Source organism: Rhinopithecus bieti, unplaced genomic scaffold (assembly GCF_001698545.2).
Source record: "Rhinopithecus bieti isolate Rb0 unplaced genomic scaffold, ASM169854v2 scaffold_15776, whole genome shotgun sequence".
Taxonomy (NCBI): Eukaryota; Metazoa; Chordata; class Mammalia; order Primates; family Cercopithecidae; genus Rhinopithecus; species Rhinopithecus bieti.
Window position 1 is genome coordinate 2397311 of NW_016808836.1, and position 19762 is coordinate 2417072.

At 51.7% G+C, this 19762-nt stretch overlaps 1 protein-coding gene across 1 annotated transcript in view; it reads left to right on the forward strand.

The window, feature by feature from the left end:
- The window catches only part of SPTBN4 (spectrin beta, non-erythrocytic 4), a 114870-nt gene that overhangs the window by 42296 nt on the left and 52812 nt on the right, over positions 1 to 19762 (forward strand). The window contains 8 exon segments of the mRNA XM_017887463.1: positions 1012 to 1162; positions 8125 to 8394; positions 8397 to 8459; positions 8462 to 8620; positions 8623 to 8667; positions 8670 to 9078; positions 10849 to 10986; positions 16369 to 17119. Of these exon segments, the coding sequence (XP_017742952.1) occupies positions 1012 to 1162; positions 8125 to 8394; positions 8397 to 8459; positions 8462 to 8620; positions 8623 to 8667; positions 8670 to 9078; positions 10849 to 10986; positions 16369 to 17119 (1986 nt within the window).

Consider the following 19762-nt stretch of genomic DNA (forward strand, 5'->3'; position numbering starts at 1 on the left):
GCGCCACTGCACTCCAGCCTGGGCGACAGAGCAAGACTCCGTCTCAATAAAACAAAACAAAACAAAACAAAACAAACACAAAACAAAACGACCTAGGTGTGGTGGCGTGCCCTTGTAGTCCCAGCTACTCTGAAGTGGGAGGATCGCTTGAGCCCAGGAGGTTGAGGCTGTGTGAGCCATGATTGCACCACTACACTCCAGCCTGGGTGACAGAGCGAGATCCTGTCTCAAAAAAAAAAAAAAAAAAGAAGCCGGGTGCGGTGGCTTACACCTGTAATCCCAGCACTTTGGGAGGCCAAGGCAGGTGGATCATCTGAGGTCAGGAGTTCGAGACCAGCCTGACCAACATGGCAAAACCCCATCTCTACTAAAACATCCAAAAATTAGCCGGGCAAGGTACATCCACTCGGGAGGCAGGAGAATCGCTTGAACCCGGGAGGCGGAGCTTGCAGTGAGCCGAGATTGTGCCACTGCGCTCCAGCCTGGGCGACAGAGCTAGACTCTGTCTCAAAAAAAGAAGAAGAGAAAAAAAAAAAAGAATGAAAAGAAGGAAGGAAGGAAGGAAGATACAGACAGAGAGAAAGAGAAAGGGGTAGAAATGTAGAAAGAGAGATGCAGAGAGAGATGGAGACAAAGATGTATGGACAAGAAAGACATGGAAGCAGAGACTGAGCTACTGTGACAGAGACAGAGCCCAGAAATGTAGAGTCCACGAGAGATGGAAACATTCAGAGAGAGACAGGTAGAGAAAGAGGGAGACAGAGACAGAACACCATTGCTAGCTGTGACAGCCAACAACAGCCGGGGCTCGGCTTTTTTCTTTCTGATGAGGAAACTGAGGCCCAGGCCACAGAGCTGGTAAGAGGGTCTTGAGGCTGGTCCATATCTCTCCAAGACGGGTCAGAGTCGAGAGTGACAGTGCAGAGCAGCAGGGGCTGGCACAGGCGATGGGGGAGAGGCGAGTGGCCAGGGCAGTGCCAGAGGTGTGCTCAGTGCTGTCCCCGCTTGTAGGCTCAGCTGCTGTCCCCGGAGTGTGGGCAGCACCTGGTGGAGGCAGACGACCTGTTGCAGAAGCATGGACTGCTGGAGGGAGACATTGTGGCCCAGAGCGAGCGGGTGGAGGCACTCAATGCCGCTGCCCTGCGCTTCTCCCAGCTGCAGGGTGAGTCTTGGGGCTGGGGCTGGGGCTGGGGTTGGAGACTCTTGGGACTGTTGCCGATAGAGGCAAGAGTGACTCCTGAGAAAAGAGTGAGCTCCTTGTCCTTGGAGGCATTTAAGCAGAGCCTAAGATCACATTCCATTAAGGAAGTCATGGGGAGAATCAATGCCCTGAGTGGCAGGATGGACCACCTGACCTCTTCCTGCTTTAGATTCTGCAGTAATAACCCACATTTATTGAGCACTTGTTATGTGCCAAGCCCTTCACAGATTGCTCTCAACGAATACCATTTAAAAAGACCTGTGTGTTGGCTGGGTGTGGTGGCTCACACCTGTAATCCTAGCAGTCTGGGAGGCCTAGGCGGGTGGATCACCTGAGGTCAGGAGTTCGAGACCAGCCTGACCAACATGGTGAAACCCCATCTCTACTAAAAATACAAAAAACAATTAGCCAGGCATGGTGGCATGTGCCTGTAATCCCAGCTACCTGGAAGCCTGAGGCAGGAGAATCGCTGGATCCCCAGAAAGTGGAGGCTGCAGTGAGCTGAGATCCCGCCACTGGCACTCCAGCCTGGGCAACAGAGCAAGACTTCCTCTCAAAAAATAAATAAATAAAATGAAATAAAATAAAAAGACCTGTGCAGGCTGGGCACGGTGGCTCATGCCTATAATTCCAACACTTTGGGAGGCCAAAGCAGGAGGATCACTTGAGCCCAGGAATTCAAGACCAGCCTGGCCAACATAGAAAGAACTCATCTCTACCAAAATAAATAAATAAATAAATAAATAAATAAATAAATAAATAAGCCAGGCACGGTGATACATGCCTGTGGTTGTGGTGCCAGCTACTTGGAGGCTGAGGGAGGAGGCTCACTTGAGGCCAAGAATTGGAGGCTTCAGTGAGCCATGATCATGCCAGTGCACTCCAGCCTGGGTGACACAGTGAGATCCTGTCTCTTAAAAAACAAACAAGAAAACCTGTGCTAAGTAATGTTAATCAGGGCCTGTTTAACTGCAAGTAATAGAAACTCAGTTCAAATGGCTTAAGGTGAAAAGAGGAGTGGACTGGCTAACGTAACCAAAATGTTCAGGGAAGCCTAGGCAACATGGCGAAACTCCGTCTCTACCAAAAATACAAAAAATTAGCTAGGCATGGTGATGCATGCCTGTAGTCCCAGCTACTCCAGAGGCTGAGGTGGGAGAATCACCTGAACCTGGGAAGTCGAGGCTGCAGTAAGCCAAGACTGCCACTACACTCCAGCCTGGGCAACTGGACTGAGACCCTGTCACCAAAAAAAAAAAAAAAAAAAGTCTGGGGAAGGGTGGGTTTTACTTCAGGCATTGCTGGATCCAGGTGTGGCTCAAGGGTGCTTTTAGGACTCCATCTGAGACCAGGCATGGTGTCTCATGCTTGTAATTCCAGAGCTTTGGGACGCCAAGATGGGAGGATTGCTTAAGGCCAGGAGTTTTGGGCAACGTAGCGAGACCCCATCTCTATATCAAAAAAGAAAAAGACTCAGGCTAGGCTTGGTGGCTCATGCCTGTAATCCTAACACTTATGTGTTAGGTGTTAGGAAGGCCGAGACAGGTGGATCACTTGAGGTTAGGCTTTGGCCAACATGGTGAAACCCCATCTCTTCTACAAATACAAAAAAAATTAGCCAGGCATAGTGGTGCACACCTGTAATCCTAGCTACTCGGGAGGCTGAGGTGGGAAGATTGCTTGAACCCAGGATGCAGAGGTTTCAGTCAGCCAAGATCGTACCACCAGGCAGACTCCAGCCTGGGTGACAGAGTGAGACTCCTTCTCAAAACATAAACAAAAAACTTTATCTCTCTCCTCTCTCCATCTCTAGTCTCTGTGTTGGTGTCACTGTCAAGCAGTTCTGCCCCTTGTGGTATAAATCTGGGATCATTCAGCCCTGGGTATACATCCTAACAGGTTATCAGAGCCAATGGGACACAGGCCCCTTTCTCCCAAGAGTTCTAACAAAAAGTCTTAGGAGAGCTTGCATTGGTTCACAGTGGATTCCATCATTGCTCAGCCAATCGCTGTGGCCCCAGGGTATGCAGGGATCTAATTGGCCACATGCATGTGACACACCTATCCCAGGGCCAGGATGGGGTCAGCCCATTCCAAAGACTTAGACTGAAAAAGAGGAGAAAGGGACGCCCTTACCAGACACAGGGTCATGGATGCTGATAGGCAAAACCAAGACTGGCTCTAATAAGGTTCCTGTCTTACTTATGTCGATGCCCTCCAGCCAGAGAGAGCACCAGGAGTCCCTCTGTGGTCAAAGCAAGTTGGGTTTGGTGGCTCTTTACACGCACCATGGGGAGCTGTGGGGCATCTCAGCAAGAAAGTGTGATGGGGGGCCGGGTGCGGTGGCTCACACCTGTAATCCCAGGACTTTGGGAGGCCGAGGCAGGTGGATTCCATGAGGTCAGGAGTTCGAGACCAGCCTGGCCAACATGGTGAAACCCCATCTGTACTGAAAACACAAAAAATTAGCTGGGCATGGTGACGCGTGCCTGTAATCCCAGCAACCCAGAAGGCTGAGGCAGGAGAATTGCTTGAATCTGGGAGGTGGAAGTTGCCGTGAGCTGAGATCATGCCACTGCACACCAGCCTGAGCAACAGAGTGAGATGCCATCTCAAATAAATATATATATATGACTGGGGGCTTATTGTAGGATTTGGGCTTGTGTTAGGTGATTTGGAAGATGATTCAGTGTAGTGAGTTGTGCTGTGGATTGGATGATGTCAGAATATGGGGGTGACTAGGTGATTGGGCATCTTAATCATTTTGATCTAGGTGGTAGGAGGAACAGAAGGAGGCTATTGCAGTCATTGGCAGCTGTCATTCATCTTAGCCAGTGAGGGGGATGCATGGTTTTTTTTTTTTTTTTTTTTTTTTTTTTTTTTAATTGATCCGCTCTGTCACCCAGGCTGGAGTGCAGTGGCCGAATCAGCTCACGTCAAGCTCCGCTCCCGGGGTTTATGCATCCCTGCTCAGCCTCAACGATAGCTGGGACTACATGGTGCCCAGCCACTCGCCTGGCTATTTTTTGTATTTTTTAATAAGACGGGGGTTTCCCATCGTGTTAGGCAGATGGTCTCATCTCCGACCTCGTGATCCGCCGCCGTCTCCGGCCTCCCAAGGCGGCATTACAGGCTTGAGCCACCCGGCCACGAACCTGTGGCATTTTGTGGTTTGCACAGTGACCTGATTTTGCTATGCCTCAGGCATGATTATGGATCAGCTTGGTTTTGTCCGACTCCATCATGGGCAGAGTGCCCCATCTGTATGGTGTTCTGTGGAGTTTTTTTTTTTTTTTTTTTTGTTTATTTTATTATTTATTTTTAAGACACTGATCCTCCTCTATGTTTATCCGCCAGGCTGGTCTTGGAAACCCTGGGGCTCAAGCAATCCTCCTGCTTCCCACCTCCGAGTGTCTGGGATTACAGGTGGGAGCCACTGTCCCTGGCCATTTCTATGAGATTATTATTATTTTATTATTTTTTTTTTTTTTTGAAACGGAGTCTCACTCTGTCGCCCCAGGCTGGAGTGACAGTGGCCGGATCTCAGCTCACTGCAAGCTCCCCTCCCGGGTTATGCATTCTCCCCTGCCTCAGGCCCTCCGGAGTAGCTGGGAACTACACGGCCGCCCGCCACCATCGCCGGCTAGTTTTTGTATGTTTAGTAAGAACGGGGTTTCACTGTGGGTACCCAGGCGATGGTCCGATCTCCTGACCAGTCGTGATCGCACCCGTCTCGGCCTAAACCAAAGTGCTGGGATTACAGGCTTGAGCACCGCGCCCCCGGCCGGGATTTATGTTATTTATTTTATTTTTTTTGAGATAGAGATTTTGGCTGTTTGTTGTCCAGGCTGGAGTGCAATGGCGCGATCATCGGCTCCACTGCAACCTCCGCCTCCTGGGGTTCCAAGCGATTCTTGGCGGCCCAGCCCCTGAGTAGCGAGGATCACGGGCAATGAGCTGAGGCGCCACCATGTCCCCGCTAATTGTAATATTATTCAGTAAGAGACTGGGCTTACTCCCATATGGTCAGAACTGGTCTCAAACTCCTGGAACCCAGGTGATCTTGCCGCGCCCGTCGCCCGTCCCCAAAGTGCGTGGGATTACAGGTGTGGCACCGCGCCCAGCCTGTGAGATTATTGATACTCCTCAGAAGCACCATGCTTTAGCCCCCTTCAGTCTGATGGGCAGCTCAGGACTACTTTTTTTCTTTCTCACTGATGAGGTAACTGAGGCCCAGGCCATGGAGCTGATAAGAGGGTCTTGAGGCTGGTCCGTATCTCTCCGTTAAGATGTTTTCCTGGCCGGGCGCGGTGGCTCAAGCCTGTAATCCCAGCACTTTGGGAGGCCGAGACGGGCGGATCACGAGGTCAGGAGATCGAGACCATCCTGGCTAATACGGTGAAACCCCGTCTCTACTAAAAAATACAAAAAACTAGCCGGGCGATGAGGCGGGCGCCTGTAGTTCCAGCTACTCGGGAGGCTGAGACAGGAGAATGGCGTGAACCCGGGAGGCGGAGCTTGCAGTGAGTTGAGAGCCGGCCACTGCACTCCAGCCTGGGCGGCAGAGCAAGACTCCGTCTCAAAAAAAAAAAAAAAAGATGTTTTCCTCCTTTATCCGGAGCCCACAGCCCTTTGGAATCTTGGAGCATTATTAGAAAAGGGAGAACCTGTCTGGCTTGCAGGTTGGTGGGGAAGTTTCTCGCCCTAGCCGACATGGGTCACATCCTAAATGCAGATGCTGAAGTTTCCCTCCACGCCCTGGTGCGGACATCCTGACCCTGGCTCAGCCCCCTCCCATCCCCATCTCATCTCCAGGCAAGGTTGTTGGGACCCTCTCCTTCACCTTAGCTAGGTTTGTCTCGGGAAGCTCCCTTTGCCCTCGCCTTGTGAGTTCTTGGCTCCTGTGACAATCAGCAGCCCCGAGAATACAGCAGAGGGGCCGGTGTGGGGAGTGCGAGTGTGGGGAGTGCGTTGTCATGGGGATGGGAGGCAGCGCTGCCTGATGGGTGGTCCAGAGTGTGAGCTCCTGATGGACCGCTTCTTAGCTGATTCTAGGGCAATCCTTCCTCTTTCTGAGGCTCAGTCTCTTCATCTGGAAAATGGGGCTGATAAGGATACTGGCCTCAGGATGGTTGTAAGGATCAAATGACATTGTGTCAGAGTAAGGGCTGGGTACATGGAAGCTGTTTTTTTGTTTTGTTTTGTTTTGTTTTGTTTTCTAAGACAGAGTCTCGCTCTGTTGCCCAGGCTGGAGTACAGTAGCTCTATCTCGGCTCACTGCAGTCTCAACGTCCCTGGCTCAAGTGATCTTCCCACCTCAGCCTCCTGAGTAGCTGGGACTACAGGTGCACGCCACCACGCCCAGCTAATTTTTGTATTTTTGGTAGACATGAGGTTTCGCCATGTTGCCCAGGCTGGTCTCAAACTCCTGACCTCAAGTGACCTGCTCGCCTCGGCCTCCCAAAGTGTTAGGATTACAGGCATAAGCCATTGTGCCTGGCAAGAAGCTGTTGTTATTGTAACTATTATTCAGTTGGATACCTTGTGGTTTGAGTCAACACCAGTGAACATCCAGAATTACAGAAATCCCGCATTCCACCTAGGGCAGTGTCTCTCTCTCACTTTTATGATCCAGTAAGAAATACACAGCCAGGCAGTGGCTCACGCCTGTAATCCCAGTACTTTGGGAGGCCAAGGTGGGTGAATTGCTTGAGCCCAGATGTTGGAGACCAGCTAGTGAGACTCCATTTCCACAAAAAACTTAGAAAAAAAAATTAGCCAGGCATGGTGATGTGGGCCCATAGTCCCAGCTACTCAGGATGCTGAGACGGGAGGATCACTTGAGCCCAGGAGTTGGAGGCTGCAGTGAGCCATGATCGTGCCACGCACTCCAGTCTGGGTGATAGAGTGAGACCCTATCTCTAAAAAAATAAATGCACTTACCTCATGACTCAGAGTTCACATGCATACATGGATACACACACTAACACAGAGGTTTTATAAAACAATATTTCCACGCTGGGCGCGGGGTGGCTCACACCTGTAATCCCAGCACTTTGGGAGGCCGAGGGGGGCGTGGATCATGAGGTCAGGAGTTCAAAACCAGTCTGGCCAACATAGTGAAACCCCATCTCTACTAAAAATACAACAACAACAAAAAAGCTGGACGTGGTGGCAGGCACCTGTAATCCCAGCAGTTTGGGATGCCAAGGTAGGCGGATCACTTGAGGTCAGGAGTTTGAGACTAGCCTGGACAGCATGGTGAAACCCTGTCTCTACTAAAAATACAAAAATGACACAGGCGTGGTTGTGGGCACCTGTAATCCTAGCTACTGGAGAGGCTGAGGCAGGAAAATCGCTTAAACCTGGAGGTGGAGGTTGCAGTGAACTGAGATCGCACCGCTGCCCTCCAGCCTGGGCAACAGAGCAAGACTTTGTCTCAAAAAACAAACAAACGAAAACCAAAGAAGTTTCTTTTGACTCAGTTCTGACATAAGCACAGTTTTCACTCAAATATACAGAATCTGAGATGCTCTGAATCCATCCATCGTTCAGTCAACAAATCACTACATTCACTAGGCTACAGCTCTGGGTGCCACCCTCTGCTAGGCAGTGATTGGGATAGGGTGTGACAGCCCCAGGTCCTGTCCTTAAGGAGCTCTCAGTCCAGCGGGGGAGACAGGATAAAGCAATGACAACAGAGCATAGTCAGGGCTGGGATGGGGAAGCAGAGCAGCCTGAGAGGATCGAGGAGGAGCCTGCTCCAGCCTTGGGGTGTCAGGGAAGGCTGCCCGCAAGAGGAGCCGCGTGACCCGGCACCTGATGAAGTCACACCAAGGACAGGGTAGGTAGCCCGCACCATCCTCTCTTGGGCGCCCCTTGGCTTGTGACCAATCCTGGATGCTCCCCTTCTCCTGGCTCAGGCTACCAGCCCTGCGACCCGCAGGTCATCTGCAACCGCGTGAACCACGTGCACGGCTGCTTGGCGGAGCTGCAGGAGCAGGCGGCACGGCGACGGGCGGAGCTGGAGGCCTCGCGGAGCCTGTGGGCGCTGCTGCAGGAGTTGGAGGAGGCCGAGAGTTGGGCGCGCGACAAGGAGCGCCTCCTGGAGGCTGCGGGCGGCGGCGGTGCGGCGGGCGCCCCGGGCGCAGCGGGCACGGCGGGCGGGCGCGCATGACCTTCCAGCACCGCGCGTTCCTGGCCCAGCACAAGATCCTGCAGGGTGGAAGCTGGGCGGCGGCGGGCTTGCTGCAGCAGGCTGCCGGTGTGGCGAGGAGCTGGTTGGCAGCCCGGCGGCCGTCGGCCCCGGGAGCAGAGACGGTGGCAAGCTGGTGGGCTGGCCGGATCGCGCGGCGAGCGCCCGGCGCCGCTGGCAGCGGCCTGAAGAGGCGGCTGCGCGGCGCGAGGGCCGGCTGCAGGAGCGCGGGCGCTGCACCAGTTTGGCGCTGACCTCGATGGGCTGCTGGACGGCTTCGCGACGCTTACCGCCTGGCCAGCCGCCGGCCGACTTCGGCCTACCGACGAAGCGTCCAGCCCGCCGCCCTGGCACGCCAGCACCGCGCACTCACCGGAGAGGTGGAGGCGCATCGCGGGCCAGTGAGCGGCCTGCGACGTCAGCTGGCGACACTCGGGGGTGCCAGCGGCGCAGGGCCACTGGTGGTGGCGCTGCAGGTGCGCGTGGTGGAAGCCGAGCAGTTGTTCGCTGAGGTGACCGAAGTGGCGGCGCTGCGGCGCCAGTGGCTGCGGGACGCGCTTGCTGTCTACCGCATGTTTGGCGAGGTGCACGCGTGCGAGCTGTGGATCGGCGAGAAGGAGCAATGGCTGCTCTCCATGCGTGTGCCCGATTCACTCGACGACGTTGAGGTGGTGCAGCACCGGTGAGCGCACACATGTGGGACTCCGGGGTGGGACTCCGGGGTCCAATTCCTCATGCACCCAGTCTCACCTTCATTGGTTCAACAGTTCCCATGTTCGCTCAGCTGGAACTAGGGGTTCCAATCCCTGCTTCACTCATAACCAGCTTTGTGACAGTTAGAAGGTTTGCAACCTGCCTAACCTTCCTGAACCTCAGCTTGCCCACCTGTATAATGGGAGTGGTATTAGTCCCTACCCAAGCTTGTGATGAAGGGTAAATGAGTTCATACATGCAGAACATGAAGTAAATGCCTGGGGGTAGAGGAAGCATTCCCCCAGCATTTGCTCTTATTACCCAGGCTTACATTCGCCAAGCATGAAATAAACGACCTGTGCTTCTACAGGGACACCTCAGCCTGGCCCCTCCTCTGGGAGGCCTCCCAATGCTTCTGCATAAATGTCACCTCCCTAAGCTACTAAAATAGCTCTGACCCTTGACATTTTCCATTGCTTCATCCTGTTTTACATTTCTTTGTAGCACTTACCATCCCATGACATATTATATACTGACTTGTCTGTTGGCTGACTTAGCAATGAGTTGTTCAATTAGTGGGTGAACAATGTCTATTCCCCCTCTGCACCACTCTCTCTGAGCATCTTGTTCATCCATACATTCATTCAGCAGGTGTTAGTACTGAGTGCCTATGCCTTTTTAGGTCTTATGCTGAGCACTGCTGGAAACACAGGGCTGCTCCTTGCCCCTACTATGCCCGCAGTTGCCCAGTTCTTTGAAACATTGATTTAAAGATGGGAGGACCATGTCCAGCTTAAAATAGACCTCAGTGGCTGCCATGTGGAGGGTGGGTTGGAGCAGTTGAGAGTTGTGGCTGGGAACCCGGAGAGGCAACTGGGGTGGGGACCCAGATGAAGCGGAACGGATTAGACCAGGGCTGGAAGTAAGTAGACAGACAGGCCATGGAGGCCGATGGGCCAGAGCAATTTTCTAAAACCAAGCCCAGGGCTCTGGCCTGGGGGATGACAGTGCTGTCCCCAACATGGGGGCCCAGAGGAAGAACAAATTTGAGTCAGGTGGGTGTGAATAGCCCCAAGAAGGTATACAGCAGACTTTAGGTTGAAGACAGGTTCAAAAGGTAAGAGGTTGAGGCTGAAGACTGAGGTGTGACTGTCATATGAGTTCAGGGGAGAAGACCAAGCCTGTGGGGTTGGGGGAATCGTCGGAAGAAGGGTGTGAGGGAAAACCCAGAGGGCTCAGGGTGGAGTTGCTGCTGCGGAAACTCACATTTAAACATCGGGTAGAGGCTAGGCATGGTGGTTCACGCCTTTAATCCCAGCACTTTGGGAGGCCAAGGCAGGTAGATCACATACGGTCAGGAGTTCGAGACCAGCCTGGCCAACATGGTGAAAACCCATCTCTACTAAAAATAGAAAAGTTAGCTGGGTGTGGTGGCGCATGCCTGTAATCCCAGCTACTTGGGAGGCTGAGACATGAGAATCGCTTGAATCCGGGAGGTGGAGGTTGCAGTGAGCCGAGATTGCGCCACTGTACTCCAGCCTGGGTGACACAGCGAGACTCCGTCTCAATAAATATATACATACATATATACATAAATTAATTAAATTAAATTAAATTAACAGCAGGTAAAAGAGGAGGAGCCCACAAAGGAGGCTGAAAAGGAGGGTGGAGAATTAGGAGCAGAACCAGTAGAAGGCATTTCATAAAACCAAGGTCCGCAGGATTCGGGTGTCTGAGCATCTCCATCCTCCTTCTGCAGATTCGAGAGCCTGGACCAAGAGATGAACAGCCTGATGGGCCGCGTTCTGGACGTGAACCACACGGTCCAGGAGTTGGTGGAAGGAGGCCACCCCAGTTCAGATGAGGTGCGTTCCTGCCAGGACCACCTCAACAGCAGGTAGGAGGGCCTGGGGCTGGGAGTCCCTCCCATCCTTCCCTTCCACACTCACACAACCATGGACAGCAAAGATGTGCAATCTCAAACCCTTGGAATCATAATGGCCACCTGATAAATCAACAAAGTGTTGACCAAAAATCATAATCCCCAGTACTGGTGATGACGTGGTAAAATTAAAACAGACATTTCAGTTGGCTGTTCATTTATTTGTCCAGAAATCATTTATTGAATATATACAATCTGCCAGGAGTATTCCCAAGCACTTTATGTAACTTTTTACAGTATCCCAATGTTCTTTCGGGCACAGTGGCTCATACCTGTAATCCCAGCACTTTGGGAAGCTGAGATGGGTGGATCACTTGAGCTCATGAGTTCGAGACCAGCCTGGGCAACATGGCGAAAACCCCATTTCTCTCTCTCTACAAAAAAAAAAAAACAAAACAAAACAAAATTTAGCCAAGCATGGTGGTGCACACTTATAGTCCCAGCTACTCAGGAAGCTGAGGTGGGAGGGTGCCTTGAGGCCAGGAGGTAGAGATTGCAGTGAACAGAGATTATGCTACTGCACTCCAGCCTGGGTAATAGAGCCAGACCTTGTCTCAAAAAAAAAAAAAAAAAAAAAAAAAAGCCGGGCGCGGTGGCTCAAGCCTTGTAATTTCCCAGCACTTTGGGAGCCGAGACGGCGGATCACGAGGTCAGGAGATCGAGGGACCATCCTGGCTAATACAGGTGAAACCTGTTCTCTACTTAAAATACAAAAAACCTAGCCGGGCGACGAGCGCGGGGACGCCTGTAGTCCAGCTTACTCGGGAGGCTGAGCAGGGTCAGGAGAATGGCGTAAAACCCGGGAGGCGGAGCTTGGGCAGTGAGCTGAGGAATCCCGGCCACTGCACTCCCAGCTGGGGTGGCAGAGCAAGGACTCGTCTCAAAAAAAAAAAAAAAAAAAAAAAAAATTCCAATATCCAATTTCCATTGTAAAGTCCTAGGAATTCAGATCTTTTCTCTTTCTCTCTCTCTCCTCTCTCTCTCTCTCTTCTTTCTTCTTTTATTTTTTTTTTTTTTTGAGTGGAGTCTTGCTGGAGTGCAGTAGCGCGATCTAGGCTCACTGCAAGCTCCGCCTCCCGGGTTTACTTACGCCATTCTCCTGCCTCAGCCTCCCTAGTAGCTGGGACTACAGGCGCCCGCCACCATGCCTGGCTAATTTTTTGTATTTTTAGTAGAGATGGGGTTTCACCGTGTTAGCCAGGATGGTCTCGATCTCCTGACCTTGTGATCCGCCTGCCTTGGCCTCCCAAAGTGCTGGGATTACAGGCGTGAGCCACCGCGCCCAGCCTCTCTCTCTCTCTCTCTCTTTTGAGACAGGATTTTGCTTTGTTGCCCAGGCTGGAATACAGTGGCATGATCATGGCTCATTGCAGCCTCCGACACCTAGGCTCAAGCGATCCTCCCACTTCTGCCTCCTGAGGAACTGGGACTACAGGTGCACACCACCATGCCCAGCTAATTAAAACATTTTTTTTTTTTTGTAGAGACGGGGTTCTCACTATGTTGGCTATGCTGGTCTTACAACTCCTGGGTGTGGCTGGGCATGGTGGCTCACACCTGTAATCCCAGCACTTTGGGAGGTCAAGGCAGGTGGATCACCTGAGGTCAGGAGTTCGAGACCAGCCTGACCAATATGGTGAAACCCCATCTCCACTAAAAATACAAAAATTATCCAGGCATGGTGGCATGCGCCTGTAGTCCTGGCTACTCAGGAGGCTGAAGCAGAAGAATTGCTTGAACCCAGGAGGCAGAGCCTACAGTGAGCGGAGATCACACCACTGCACTGCAGCCTAGGTGACAGAGCAAGAATCTATGTCAAAAACAAACAAACAAACAAACAAACAAAACCTCCTGGCCTCCTCCCACCTAGGCCTTCCAAAGAGCTGGGATTACAGTGTAAGCCACTGCTCCTAGCCTAGAACTCTTTTAAGATAAGTAACAAACTAATACAGTACCTCTGGAATACTACCAGCAATTCTCCCAGTGCAGGTGGGGTTCCTAGATGAAGATACAGGTCCAAAGAGGTGAACTCCTTATCCAAGATTACTCAGTCTATAAGTAGGAGTCAAATGCAGTTCTGGCTGAATCCTGAGCTGGAGCTGTTTATCTAATATATCCAGTCTTCCTGGTAACACTATGGGGTGGAAACTACCCCACATTAGAAAGAAGAAAACTGGATCTCAGAGAGGTGAAGATGGAGGTCCAAGGTTACACAGCAAGTTAGGGGACCAAACCGGGCTTTGAAGATGGATATGTTTGACTTCAAAGACTGTGCTCTTTTTTTTTTTTTTTTTTTTTTTTTTTGTCGGGCGGTTGTTTCGTTCCCCGAAACTCAGGTGCGGTGGCAAATTTATGGCTCCCCCCACCCTTCACCCCCCACCGAGCTCAAGAAATCCTCCTGCCTCAGCCTTTTGAGTAGCGGGACTATGGGTGCGCACCACTGCACCTGGCTACTTTTTGTATTTTCTGTACAGATTGGGTCTCACTTTGTTGCCCAGACTGGTCTCGAACTCCTGGGCTCGAGTGATCTTCTGCCTTGGACTCCGCAAATGCTGGAATTACAGGCAAGAGCCACTGCACCCCACCCAAAGACTATGCTCTTGACTCTCTGGTGTTAAGATTCCCATATCAGGCCGGGTGCGGTGGCTCAAGCCTGTAATCCCAGCACTTTGGGAGGCCGAGATGGGCGGATCACGAGGTCAGGAGATCGAGACCATCCTGGCGAACACGGTGAAACCCCGTCTCTACTAAAAAAATACCAAAAAAAACTAGCCGGGCGAGGTGGCGGGCGCCTGTAGTCCCAGCTACTCGGGAGGCTGAGGCAGGAGAATGGCGTAAACCTGGGAGGCGGAGCTTGCAGTGAGCTGAGATCCGGCCACTGCACTCCAGCCTGGGCGACAGAGCGAGACTTCATCTCAAAATAAAAAAAAAAGTTCCCATATCCAGGGATTTTAAAACCTCTGTAGCCGAGACAATCGCAAAGCATCCAGCCTAAAAAGATAACTACAACAGTAACAATTTACAGCATGTAGAGAGATCTATATGGCAAGTGCTTTAGCCACATGGTCTCATTACACACTCAATGAAGTGGACTTTATTATCCCCATTTTCCAGATAAGGAAACTGAAGATCAGAGAAGGAAATGATTTGCCCTAGGTCACATGGCAAATCTGGCTAGAGCAGAACTTGAACTCAGGTCCGTCTGATTTCAGAGTCCTAATCTCTGTCCTTGTAGTGTGTCCATTCTAGAGAGGGCACAGAAACAGTTAAATACGCTAATAAATGAACAAGATATTTAGAGAATTATAATGGCTTTATGCAAGAAATAGGCAGGTCATGGTGACTCACACCTGTAATCCCAGCATTTTAGCAGACCGAGGTGAGCAGATCACTTGAGGTCAGGAGTTTGAGACCAGCCTGGTCAATGTGATGAAACCCCATCTCTACTGAAAATACAAAAACTAGCCGGGTGTGGTGGTGCACACTTGTAATCCCAGCTACTTGGGAGGCTGAGGCAGGAGAATCCCATGAACCTGGAAGGCAGAGGTTGCAGTGAGCTGAGATGGTGCCACTGCACTCCAGCCTGGGCAACAGAGCAAGACTCTGTCTCAAAAACAAAACAGGCCGGGAGCGGTGGCTCACACCTGTAATCCCAGCACTTTGGGAGGCCAAGGCGGGCAGATTACGAGGTCAGGAGATCGAGACCATCCTGGCTAACGCGGCAAAACCCTGTCTCTACTGAAAATACAAAAAAATTAGCCGGGTGTGGTGGCGGGTGCCTGTAGTCCCAGCTACGGGGGAAGCTGAGGCTGGAGAATGGCCTGAACCCGGGAGGTGGAGCTTGCAGTGAGTCGAGATTGCGCCACTGCACTCCAGCCTGGGCGACAGAGTGAGACTGTGTCTCAATAAAATAAAATAAAATAAAATAAAATAAAATAAAATAAACCCAGACTATTGAGGACCCCAAGAGCTTGTTTTAGTGAGTCATATTTATTGCTATTTACTATATTAGAACTTAATACTGAGAAAATTTTAAATGTTTTCTTTTTATTTATTTTGAGACAGGGTTTCATCACTCTGTCACCCAGGCTGGAGTGCAGTGGCACAATCATGGCTCACTGCAGCCTCGACTTCCCAGGCTCCAGCAATCCTCCCACCTCAGCCTCCCAAGTAGCTGGGACCATAGGTGTGCGCCCCCAAGCCCAGCTAATTTTTGTATTTTATGGGTCTCATCGTGTTGCCCAGGCTGCTTTCCAACTCCTGAGCTCAAGCGATCCACCTGCTTCCGCCTTCCAAAGTGCTGGGATTACAGGTGTGAACCACTGCACCTGGCTGAGAAATTTGAAAACATAGTTATTTAAAAATAACAATAAGCTGGGAGTGGTGCCTGCCTGTCGTCCCAGCTACCCAGGAGGCTGAGGTCGGAGGACCGCTTAAGCCTGGGAATTGGGGGCTTCAGTGTGCCATAAACGAGTTCGTGAATAGCCACTGCATTCTAGCCTGGACAACATAGTGATATCTCAGGTCTTAAAATTTTTTAAAAAATCTAAATATCTAATATGTTAATATAACTAACATATTTTTATATTTATTTATTTAGAGATATAGTCTCGCTCTGTCGCCCAGGCTGGAGTGCAGTGGCCCCATCTTGACTCACTGTAAGCTCCGCCTCCTGGGTTCACGCCATTCTTCTGCCTCAGCCTCCCGAGTAGCTGGGACTACAGGCGCCCGCCACCACGCCTGGCTAATTTTTTTTGTATTTTTAGTAGAGATGGGGTTTCACCATGTTAGCCAGGATGGTCTCGATCTCCTGACCTCGTGATTCGCCCGCCTCGGCCTCCCAAAGTGCTGGGATTACAGGCGTGAGCCACCACGCCCGGGCAACTAACATATTTTTATAAAAAAAAAACTTTTCATAACAAAAAATGTACTAAGAATGGCATTATTTCGTACCTTTGTAAATCTCTTTAAAGTCTGGTTTAAGAGATGGCAGCTGGGCTTCTCTTAAGTCAGAGTCGGCTTCTGCACTCAGCCTCTCCTGCCGCCTCTGGAAAACTCCACTGAACTCTCGGGAAAGAATGAGAGTGAAAAAGCAAATGGCGTCTTAACACATTTTTATGAAGATTGTTTTGTCCTCGATCAGATTACATGTTGAGAACGGCTGCCCTAAGCAAAAGTGCTGGGTAGGGTTCCATTTTACACCGGCAGAAACTGGGGAAACTGAGGTCACACAATGGCTGGGTGGCTTGGGGCCTGGATTCTACCCTGCGTCGGCGGGCCCTCCGCGCCCAAGAGGAGTCCCTGTCCTCCTCAAGTCACTCTTTTTCTCCTGGGCAGGTGGAACCGCATCGTGGAGCTAGTGGAACAGCGCAAAGAAGAAATGAGCGCGGTGCTGCTGGTGGAGAACCACGTGCTGGAGGTGGCGGAGGTGCGCGCCCAGGTGCGTGAGAAACGGCGAGCTGTGGAGAGCGCGCCCCGCGCCGGCGGCGCCCTGCAGTGGCGTCTTAGCGGCCTAGAGGCCGCTCTGCAGGCGCTGGAGCCACGCCAGGCGGCCCTTCTGGAGGAGGCAGCCCTGCTGGCCGCGCGCTTCCCGGCGCAGGCGGCGCGGCTGCACCAGGGCGCGGAGGAGCTGGGCGCCGAGTGGGGCGCGCTAGCCAGCGCGGCTCAGGCCTGCGGCGAGGCGGTGGCTGCAGCAGGGCGCCTGCAGCGCTTCCTACATGACCTCGACGCTTTCCTGGACTGGCTCGTGCGCGCCCAGGAAGCGGCGGGCGGCAGCGAGGGTCCCCTGCCCAACAGCCTAGAAGAGGCGGACGCGCTGCTGGCGCGCCACGCTGCGCTCAAGGAGGAGGTGGACCAGCGCGAGGAAGACTATGCTCGCATCGTGGCGGCCAGCGAGGCGCTGCTGGCCGCCGACGGCGCAGAGCTGGGCCCGGGCCTGGCACTAGACGAGTGGCTGCCACACCTCGAACTTGGCTGGCATAAACTGCTCGGCTTGTGGGAGGCGCGCAGGGAGGCGCTGGTCCAGGCGCACATCTACCAGCTCTTCCTGCGGGATCTACGCCAGGCGCTCGTGGTGCTGCGTAACCAGGTGCCCACTCGGGGTGTACATTTCGGAGAGGGAGAGTCCGAGACCGCGGGGGATTGCAGGGACAGCGAAATGCGGGGGTGGGGAGGAGGGTGTTTGCTGGGACCACTGGGTTCTGAAGTGGGTAGGAGTTGAGAGAACATCCGGAATGGGTAACTGAGTTTGTGGATCATCCAGTGTGTGTGGAAGCGTGTATGTAACAGAATTTGAGGAGTATCATGAGTGGGGTAGGTTGGTGTCTTATTACAGGTGACAGTTTGTGGGCTATTCCGAGTAAGTAATGCACGTGGATATTTATTGGAGTGGCTTCCTGGGTTCGTGGATTATCTGAAAGGAAATAAGACTATGAGGTTGATTGATGGTTAAATGGGGTTCAAAGATCTTGGTATGGATAACAAAGGATTAGGATTATGGAGGTAGGTAACAGGCTGAGGGGTTATTGGAGTCAGTCAGTGATTGTGGATTACATGGTGTGGATGCCTAAATTAGCACAATATCTTCATTTCTGGGGATGACAACTATGGATTCTCTGGAGAGAATAACTGTGTTTGTGGCATGAGGAACCAAGTGCAGTGGTTATCTCGGGGCAGCCAATCCAGTTTGGAGATCGCTCTGGGATGGGAACCAAGTTTGAGAATTTTGGCAAGATGAAACAGCCAGTTTTCAGATTGTCCAAGAGTAGCTTCCAGTGTTTGGGGACCATCTTAGAAAGGGTGCCTGCCTATACTGGTTATCTAAAGGATGCTGACCCAGTTTGAGGATTATCTACAGCAGTGCTCCCCAATCTTTTTTTTTTTTTTAGATAGAGTCTCACTCTGTAGCTAGGCTGGAGGGCAGTGGCATGATCTCAGCTCACTGAAACCTTAGCCTCCTGGGTTCAAATGATTCTCTTGCCTCAGCCTCCCAAGTAGCTGGGACTACAGGCGTGAGCCACCATGCCCAGCTAATTTTTGTGTTTTTGTAATTTTGTGTTTTTAGTAGAGATGGGGTTTCACCATGTTGGCGAGGATGGTCTCGGTATCTTGACCTCATGATCCACCTGCCTTGGCCTCCCAAAGTGTTGGGATTACAGACATGAGCCACTGCGCTCCCTAATCTTTTTGGTACCAAGGACCGGTTTCCTGGAAGACAATTTTTCCACAAACTGGTGGAGGAAGGAGGAATGTTTTCAGGATGATTTAAGCAAATTACATTTATTGTGTGCTTTATTTCTATTGTTATTACATTATAACATGTAATGAAATAATTATACAACTCACTATAATGTAGAATCAGTGGGAGTCCTGAGCTTGTTTTCCTGCAACTAGACGGTCCCATCTAGTGACATCTAGGGGTGATGGGAGGCAGCGACAGATCATCAGGCATTAGATTCTCATAAGGGGCGTGCAACCTGGATCCCCCCCATGTGCAGTTCACAATAGGGTTTGCCCTCGTATGAGAATGTAAAGCTGCTGCTGATCTGACAGGAGGCGGAGCTTAGACAGTAATGCTCACTTGCCCGCCCACCTCCTTCTATGCAGCCCAGTTTTTAACAGGCTATGGACTAGTACCCCTCTGTGGCCCAAGGCTTGGGAAATTCTGATCTAGGGAGTAGGGGAGAAAGGACAGAGAGCCCCTGAATCATAAGATTACTAAATATGGAGCTGAAATGAGTGGCCTTGAGAGACCCTTTCTGACCCACCCATTTAAAGAATAGAGACAGGGGCCGGGCGTGGTGGCTCACGCCTGTAATCCCAGCACTACTTTGGGAGGGCCAAGGGTGGGGGATCAGAGGTTCAGGAGATCGAGGGACCATCCCTGGCTACATGGTTGAATCCTTTCCTACTAAAAAAAAAAAAAAAAAAAAAAAAAATTGGCTGGGGTGTGGTGGCAGGATGCTGGTAGGTCCAGCTTACCTCGGGGAGGCTGAGGTAGAGGAATGGCGTTGAACCCTGGAAGGGCAAGAGCTTGGGCAGTAAGCCCAAAGATCGTGCACTGCACCCTAGCCTGGGGACTACAGAGTGGTCAGTCTCAAAAAAAAAAAAAAGAGGGACAGGATCTTTCTGTGCTGCCCAGGCTGATCTCCAACTCCTGGGCTCAAACAATCCCCCTGCTTTGGCCTCCCAAAGTGCTGGGATTACAGGTGTGAGCCACTGTGCCCGGCCCTGACCCACCCATTTGACCAGTTAGGAAACTAACCCCAGAGGGAAAATAACTTCCTTGAGGTCACACAGTACCCAGTTTAGTTGTCTTCTTTTTTTGAGACAGGACCTCACTCTGTCACCCAGGCCTGAGTGCAGTGGCACGATCACGGCTCACTGCAGCCTTGACCTATGGGGCTTAAGCAATCCTCCCACCTCAGCCCCCCAAGTAGCTGGGACTACAGGCACGTGCCACCACGCCTGGTTAATTTTTTGTATTTTTAGTAGAGATGGGGTTTCACCATGTTGCCCAGGCTGGTCTCGAACTCCTGGGTTCAAGTGATCCTCCCGCCTCGGCCTCCCAAAGTTCTGGGATTATAGACATAATCCACCATACCCAGGCTTCAGTCTTCATATTAAGCAAATATTTACTGAGTGCCTCCCCTGTGCTGGGCACTATTTTGGGGCAGAGCACACCTCAGGCAACAAAATACAGAATCCTGCCCTCATGTGGTTGACATTCTAG